We start from the raw sequence: 8,993 nt of genomic DNA, 5'->3' as shown, positions 1-8,993 counted from the left end.
AATTTCTGTATTTTGGAGATAAGATAGGAGGCTCAATTATTTCACCTGATCTGCAGTCAGTTTGTCAATACCACTGGAAATTTGATTAGCATGCAGCACTATTACCTTTATTCAAATGTATTTTCTTTTGCTTACCTTTATTGAAATTTCATTTTTCATTCTGCTACAATCCCTTTCCCAAGGCCAGGAGTTGGATGGATGCTCTCTCAGACTACTGCTGATGAAGCATGAGATCATAGAATCACAGAGGAGTTTGGTTTGGAAGAGATCGCAATGCCCACCCAGCCCCAACCCACTGAATGACAGAAGGATGGAAAGGATTTGACTCTTTGTTCCTCTGCTCTCTGCATGCAGCCCAAGGCCACATTCACACCTGAGACCCAGGGAACTGAGCTGCTGGGAGTGGATCTGCAGCTGCATCTGTAAGCCAAGCTCGGCTCCAGTAACCAGGAGAAGGGATCTGGCCTGCAGGTGCAAAACTGGCATGAGATTATTGTCTGCACCCTATTTCCCAGATTCTTTTTGCACTGTTAGGTGAATAATAGCGAATAATAAAAAGTGCTTGAGAAAACACTGCCAGGACAAAAAGTCATGTCAAATTGGAGGTTTCTAAGCTGGCTGTTGCCATGGGCCTGAATAAAGACCACAGGTTTGAGGTTTATGTGCACAACAATGAACCAGAACAGCTGCTGAATCAACCATTGCCACTGGAAGCTGGAGGTCATAAGGAAAAAGGAAATAGGAGCTAAGACTTAGGGAACAATGTGCTAGATCCTGTGCTGATATGGCTTCTTTTGACCAAGGCAGATGGGTTACACTTATTTTTGCCGAGCAAGGACCTGTGGATCTATGGGGAAGATGGGGATGGAGGTTCAGAATAAAACACTGGAAAATGGAAAACATGCCAGTATGGGGAGGCAGAATTAGTACTATGGATGGGGCTGTGCCCAAGAGAGAAGTATGAACTACATATTGTGTAATCATGCGCTTCTGAGTCGTTGGGATCAAATCACAATGAATGCTTACAGCTGGACTAATGAGTCATGTTTTTCTTGTATAGAAGTATGAAAGCTACTGCACCTCGAAACAGCATCAGAGTGAGAATCCAACTGGACCTTGGTCAAAATCAAATGCATTGCTGTGAAGGTCAGCTGTGCAATGTGTGCCCATTCTGTAACTGCTATTGTAATGAGTTTAGCATTTTTCAGAAGAAATGCTCTCACGTGAAGGTGCCACATTCTGTTTTGCTTGGCTTTAGGTCTTGTAAGGTTGGTGACCCTACTCCTGTGTGTGGGTTTTGCAGACTGAGTGGAAGAATTACTTCAGCAAAGCTGGGTGTGCCTGTGAAAATAATGCACTGTAGCCCAACCAGAAAATCCAGGTCTACTAGAGAAAGTATTGCATGAGAATCATCATTCTTTCTTCTGCTAAATCAGAGCAGATGGCCACCGTGTTCGCTTTTGTATTTCGTACTTACGCATTTTCCATAAGATTTATATGAATTTTACCTTTTCTATCATCTGAAGCACATTCAAAAACACTGTTGAGGGCTGCCTCAAAGTGCAAGCATTCTTGCAAGCCCTGCCCTAGAACTACCATGAATTTAGTTATTTGCTAGAGTATTTTGGCAGGCTATGGGCCTTTGCTTCTTGCCATTGGAAGGCAGTTGAGTAGAACCATTTTTCCACTTGAAGCTGCCCACAAGGCCAGCCAAGCAGACAGGACAGCTTCAGTTTCAGGGAAAACAATGCTGCCTGTTTCACTGGTAAAACACAACGTGACCTTTCCCAGCCTCCTCTGCAAAGCAATTGCATTTGTGCTGGTTCCTTGAGCAATTGCTTGAGAAAGGCTTCATAGAGGTTTCACATGCGCAGCTGATGGCTGCAGCTGGATAAGGAGATTAACAAGTGAGTTTGGCTTAGCGATAACGACGTGTAAAACTGAAACAGGATACCATAGAAATATGATATAAGATAATTTCAGTTATCAGCTGTAAAGAATGTTCTGCTTACTTCTGATTGCTCATATCTTCTATTTTTATCGGCTTCCTCCTGCTAGTCTTTGTGTGTGTTTCCCGGTGTAGCAGGTCTGACCCAACCAACTGCTAATAAAGATAACACTGATAACTATAAAGTGAGGTGGGGGAGCTCATTTCAAGCTTGTGCATTGGAGTTATCTTTGACAATGAGTCATTTTCCACATGGAGTTCTTAGTACTAGGGATTTGATCTCCCATATCTGCACTAAGGATTTCTTACATGTACAACAAGTACCTAGTCATCTTAAAGCTGAGATTTGTCTATCTATGTATACTGACACAGGTTGCTCAGAGATGTGGATGCCCCATCCCTGGAAACTTTTAAGGTGAGGCACCACCTGATCTAGCATTAGTGTCCCTGTTCATTGCAGGGGAGTTGGACTAGATGACCTTTAAAGGTCCCTTCCAACTCTAACTATTCTGTGATTCTATGATCCCATACAAATATATCCTCAGATTTATATTTATATAACAGATGAACATGTTGCCATTCAGGCAAATGACTGCGTGCTGTTGGAGAAGGGCAGCTGCATCCTGCTGCATGCTGCAGCTCACACCGTATATGGCTGGTGAAGGTCTTCTTTGGTAGGGGAACTACAGGTGACGTTCCTGTGACGGTTTTGCAAGCACAGCCAAAAGAGATGTGCTTGGGGCTGGGAAGCTGCAGCAATCACAGCATTGACCACAGTCTAAGCAATGTAGCCAGCTTTACAGGGCAGACAGAAAAGGGAAGAAGAGGGAACGCCTTGGCCACCAATGGTCTCATAACCTAGTTACAACTGTCCTGGAGCTTCTTCCTTCTCAGGCATGAGGACTGATCTGTCCATCTCAGAGGTACAACATAGAATCTTGTCCACATTTATGCTGTACTGCAGTTATCCATATATCTTCTACATGTAGCTTTTGTTGCACATAACTTCCAAGTTAGTCTGAAACTCCACAGAATTTTCCAAAATATATGCAAGAGAGCACATGCTATATTAATTCTTTGCCTTTGGTTAAGATTTTCTGTGTGTTAGCATCACATCACTGCTAACAAAGTAGGGCTTAAATTCAGAATGCCATTTTTATACAATTCCATATTTCAGAATGCCCTTTTGTGTATAATTCCTTTTATATAAAGCATAAACAGCTAGTGAGCAATACCTATGCCTGGAGGTACGCTCACTGGGCCAATGAGCAGCAAGGCTGCCAACTGGAATAAGCCATAGGTGATGAAGCCAGGGACTTAAGCTATTGTGGACTGGAGAAAAATAAACGTCTGAGAGTTCCCTTGCCTATTTTATGTCCCCTAAGCAACAAAATTTGAATTTGAGGCAACATTTGTGCAACATTTGCCTAATGACTTTAAGCTTCTTCCACCTCTCTGATTAAATAAGAAATTTAAAAAAAACCCAGAAAATATGATCACTGTTGTATTGGTAACAACGTGATAGGTTTTGTCTATCATAGAATCATAGAATCATAGAATCACCAAGGTTGGAAAAGACCTAAAAGATCATCCAGTCCAACCGTTCACCTATTCCCAATAGCTCCCACTAAACCATGTCCCTCAACACAGCATCCAGTCTTTCCTTGAACACCCCCAGGCTCGGTGACTCCACCACCTCCCTGGGCAGTCCATTCCAGTGCCTGACCACCCTTTCTGAAAAGTAATACTTCCTCATGTCCAGCCTGAATCTCCCCTGCCGCAGCTTGAAGCCATTCCCTCTGGTCCTATCACTAATGACACGAGAGAAGAGGCCGACCCCCAGCTCACTACAACCTCCCTTCAGGAAGTTATAGAGAGCAATGAGGTCTCCCCTGAGCCTCCTCTTCTCCAGGCTGAACATTCCCAGCTCCTTCAGCCTCTCCTCATATGGCCTGTGTTCCAGACTCCTCACCAGCTTTGTTGCCCTCCTTTGAACACGTTCCAGGGCCTCAATATCTTTCTTGCAGTGAGGGGCCCAAAACTGGACACAGTACTCGAGGTGCGGCCTCACTAGTGCTATGGCAAAGGTGATGAGCAAGTGAACTAATCACACATTTGTAGGCACTCCTTGGCCAACCTGTGCTTTCATTGCATGAAATCAGGGATGGACTCGGTGTCAGCCTTCCTGCATTAGTCAGTTGTAATGATAGAGGAAGTGGAAGCTATGTGGAAGACCTGAAGGATGCTCTGCAATGGAGGCTGCAGCTGGCTCACACTTCCCATCTCCAAAACTGTTAATACGTGATCCAGAAAGGGATTTTGGAGCCTTTTTCAAGAATACAGAGACCAGGCTGACCTGACTTCTATCTCTCCTGTGATCAACAGTATCCTTTCTAACCTTAAAAATCTGCATCAACAGAGCATCCCAGGATGCTCTTTTTGGCCTTGTGCAGAGCCAAAAGACCTTCCTCATTTGTTGTACTGAACCAGAGTCAAGCTGCCTGGTGAACTGCAAACCCTGCGAGTTTATTTGAGGTGAAGAATTTGTGCCTGACATTTTATTGTTTCGCCTGATCTAGGTGTACTGGGACATATCCCAGCACCCAGGCCTGGCCCTCATTAATAGGATGTAGAAATGTGACGGGTGAGTGGGTGCCCATCAGGTAGAATCGGTGCTCTTTCTGCAAGCTTATGAAACAGCTCAGAAGAAAAACTTCTAAGGCCACAAGCAACATTTGTAATTAATATTTTATTGGGTTTTTTTTTTTTCACATGTGACAAATGTATGGGAAGAAGGAGAAAGACTGAAAGGTAATGTGAAGGTCCACTGTGGGAGTCTACAAATGACATAGAAAGGTGCTTTGTAGCCTGGTTACAGAGAAAAACATTATGACTAAGGCGTAGTGGTTCCTCACTTATTAAAATAAATAAAATGGTAGAGATTAAAAAAAAAAAAAAAAAAATGGAAGCTAAGTAATGCAGACAATGACCTTGTCACAAATAGCTACACTGGGCCTATTAAAATAAGGCCACCAGCAAATGACTCAGCCCAAAATACCTGAAAGCACCTGGAGTGGAAGGAGAGCTGCAGGAGGCAGACCTTTTGAAATGCTTAATGTTCAAAGGTTTTAATGTAATGAAGGCCATTTTTAACGCAGGTTTAAACATTTTCAGCAATGCTTTGTGGGTCTACACCTAGATAACCAACAAGCGAGAGCATTTGCATTCTCACAGAACGCGGGAAGTAGAAGCAGCATACAGACTGCATGGTAAGAACCCAAAAGGACAGTGCCCAAGTCAAGAAGTTCACGGTTATCCGAGGCCTGGCTTGGTCTGCCTTCCTCTAAAGGAGAAAAAGGCTGAGATAATTAAGCCGATAGATATATTCCAAACTGTTCAAGACACTTAAAACATTGCCCTCACCCTCAGCTTAATGGTAGGCACCATACAAATACATTTTAAAAAATACACAGTGTTTTCAAGTGTCCTAAGTTTAAGTATCATGGGAAGATAAACATGGCTGGAATGATACTTTAATGAAAGTACAGTGCTTTGCATCCTTTGCCTATCCAAATATTTGGTAGTGATCTGCTCCCACTCTGCCTTTGCCTTGCCTTTGAAGCAACTGCTCTGGATGACTTTTTTTCAAGCCTTTCCCATTTCTTCTCACTCTCTGGTAGCTAAAAATGAGATGTACATCTGTAGAGTAGAAAAAAAATGTCCTCTCCTGCCCAGACCATTGCTTCTTTGATCCCACACAAGAAAACAGGATTTGACCTGGCTAGGTTGCTATTTTAAGCAAGGCAGTGTTCAGAGCGGCCATATTTCTGCCAGATAGCAGAGACAGCCAATATTTGCTGCTAGAGCAGCAGAGTTCAGCTGCTGCCTTCTCCCTGTAGTTTGGTGTACACAGTCCATGGAAGGAGGGCATATGGGGGCCACAGGCAGAAATACCTTGCTGACATGGTTCCTCACATGGGATAGTTCCAGAAATAAACAGCTGTGCTAAGGGGGCTGCTCTTGGGAGCTAGAGAAACAACTCATGGGCTACAAGTTAGGTACATAGATAAGCTGCTTTCATGACTAAATAGCAGAGAAACCAATTTTCACAGTGTGGAAATTCACTTTGCAACCAAAGGCTAGCACCTAGGTCTTCTGCAATAATTAAAGGTGATTGAGACTCACAACACTGTATGTTACTCAGTCCATGTACAAAGGTAGATATTGCTTCTGAGATCGACCTGGATCCACAAGAAGGAAAAACGTAAGTACTCTGCAAGTCTTATCTGTGGTACACAATGTGAATTAAGGACAGTCACTAAAAACATTCCCTCCAAATTCTGCATTTTTTCACAGAAATGGTTTTCAGCAAAAATAAAGCAAATTTTTTTTTTTTTTAAATTCTATCTCAAAAAGCTACATGATTCTCAGAGAAACTACTTGTCCATAACACTGTACAGTTTATATAATAATTATTCAAAAATACAAAGAAAATCTTTCTGCTACATTTTCTTGGAAGACAATGGTCTTACTTGAAAACAATTGCCTGAACAATACTTGGCTGTTAATAACTCTAGCTTATGCTTGATCCAGTTTGTTTTGAAGTATATTGACTACTGTAAGAATTCATGCTGGCAACATGAACAACTGCATTTCTCACCAGGTGAAGCTGATGAGTTGATGATACTCCTATTGGTGTGTCCCCTTCCCTGACTTTACAGAGACTGAAACAATGTGATCAGGCAACTTTGCAGCACCGGAGCCATCACAAACCCATCAGCTTCACTGTCATCTCTGTAATTCAATCTGTCCTAGGCCAGCACCGGGAGCTTGGCAGGTGGGAAGGGAGCTAGCCTGGTTCATAGCAGATATTGCTTGGGTTGTCCCCATGCAAAGTTCAGTCCTTTCTCCCATTTGGCTAGGAAGACTTCTCCTCAGGAATGTGTATGCTTGGCTGCTCTACTGCCAGCTGGTTTTCAAAGACACAGCACAGCTTGTAATTTTCTATAAGCTTTGCTTGAAAATATTCCTGGTCCTTCTTGTGCCAAATGTCTGTTGCAATGTACGTGTTGTAGGGGTTGTGGGAGTCCTCCAGCCTCCTAGCACGGATATTGGTCACCATGACTCCCACTGTGAAGAACCCAAAGAGACCGACCATCATCAGCACGTAAATGATTTCCAGGCTGCCGCCAGTGCTTCCAACTGTAGAGGGGGCAGTGCTATTTGTCTGCTCCAGGTGGTCTTGAAGCAGCTTGGAGAGGAGAATGCTCAGGGCTGTGTCATTAGACAGCACCAACATCTTTTTAATTCGGTCCTTTGCACTTCTTTCTTCCCTAGTTTCCCTAGAAAAGAAAAAAAAAACCAAAAAAACAGGAACATGCCATTAGACAAAGATGTGATTCTTTCTGTCTGCCTTATGGTTCCCCCTAGCAAGGAAGTTGTCTCAGCACATGAATAGAGTCAGGGCTTGAGAAAGTGCCTGAGAGGCCTGCTTACCTCCTCCTTCCAAGCAAAGCCAGTGAGGATGTGTCCATCCCCTGCAAATATTTGTCTGAAAAAGCCTCCATGATACTAAAAGTCCTCAGTCTCCACAAATAGTCTATTGTGGTATTTTACTGCCCCAGCCGTTGGCCACTCACCCGGCACAGGCTTACGCTCCTGCTGCCTACAGCCCATGGCTTCTTCCCCAAGCCCCACAGGCACCAGGAGTGGCTCACTCCCATGCTGCAGCAGCTGCTTTTGGCTTAGAGGGTTGTTATCCTGGCTTCCCCTCTCTCCTATACCAGAACTGAATCTGGAAACAAAACTTCTGTACCTGATATACAGTGCAAATAATTTGGTACCTGCAGCAAGCATCACACATCCACCTCTGTTGAAGAGCTTTAAATTCTGCAACCCTTGTATGGATACCATGCAGAGACTGAACAACCAAACATTTGAGAAACATTTATCCCAAGCTTATTTAATGTGAATTCCCATTGGGCATTTGCCCAAGGAGGGTGTTTACAGGGAGTATGAAGTAACTGCCTACCAGACAGTGGCTGCTACTGATGCGCAAGGAAAACCTTTTCCCTCTATCCTCCCTCTTAGATGCAGACAGGCCTCCCCTAGGCAGTTCAGTGCTTTCTCCTCCAAACTAAATTGCTGTGCAACCTGTGTTTTATTGTCTGATTAGGAGAACTTTCACTGGCATTGCTGCAGATCAGGAATGCATTAGGAGATGGCTATACCAAGAAGCAGTGAACAACCAAAGCCTCCCAGCCACAGCCTTCTGTGCTGACAGCCCTCTACAAGAATGCCCCTCACTACAAGAAAGACACTGGGTCCCTGGAGCATGTCCAGAGAAAGGGAACGAAGCCGTGAAGGGTCTGGAGCACAAATCTCATAGGGAGTGGCTGAGGGAACTGGGGTTGTTCAGTTGAGACTCAGGGCAGACCTCATCACTCTCTACGACCACCTGAGCGGAGGTCATGGTGAGGTGGGGGTTGGCCTCTTCTGTCAGGTCACAGTGACAGGATGAAAGGGAATGGCCTCAAGTTGCACCAGGGGAGGTTCAGGTTGGGTATTAGGAAAAATTTCATCTCAAGGCTGCCCAGGGAGGTGGTGGATTCAATGTCCCTGCAGGTCTCAGGAGCCATGTGGATGTGGCACTGAGGGACATGGGCAGTGGGCACGGTGGGGATAGAGTGATGGTTGGACTAGGTGATCCCAGAGGTCTTTTGCAATCCTTAATGATTCTTTAATTCTAAGAAGTTGAAGGGTCCTTTTCCCTTTTTAATGTCAGCTGTGAATCTTTTAATAAGAACAACTCTATCACCACTGCAGTCCCAAAGCCTCAACAGCCAGGTAACATGACTGACAATCTCATTACAATGCCTAATTTAAACAGCTCTGGAAAATTAAGACTACAGTTTCTCCCTGTTTTTGCCCTTAACATGTGTGAATCAAGGTACTGTTATTCAAGGTGACTTCTGTGACAGCAATCCTGTAATAACATAAGACAGCTGTCAGTGCTTTCTACAGTTTTAAATATGTGATAGCAGGT

At 44.0% G+C, this 8,993-nt stretch overlaps 1 protein-coding gene across 1 annotated transcript; it reads right to left on the bottom strand.

Moving 5' to 3' along the window:
- Nucleotides 1-6,866: 6,866 nt before the first annotated feature.
- KCNE1 (potassium voltage-gated channel subfamily E regulatory subunit 1) lies at nucleotides 6,867-7,515 on the bottom strand (the record flags this gene model as incomplete). Its single annotated transcript, XM_079549419.1, has 2 exons — nucleotides 6,867-7,290; nucleotides 7,445-7,515. The coding sequence occupies 2 exons, from the start codon at nucleotides 7,513-7,515 to the stop codon at nucleotides 6,867-6,869; spliced, it is 495 nt and encodes a 164-aa protein (XP_079405545.1).
- Nucleotides 7,516-8,993: the final 1,478 nt, after the last annotated feature.

This window comes from Tetrao urogallus, assembly GCF_951394365.1.
Source record: "Tetrao urogallus genome assembly, chromosome: 1".
Classification (NCBI taxonomy): Eukaryota; Metazoa; Chordata; class Aves; order Galliformes; family Phasianidae; genus Tetrao; species Tetrao urogallus.
The sequence above is the reverse complement of the archived record's forward strand: the minus strand, read 5'-3'. Positions and strand labels throughout refer to the sequence as shown.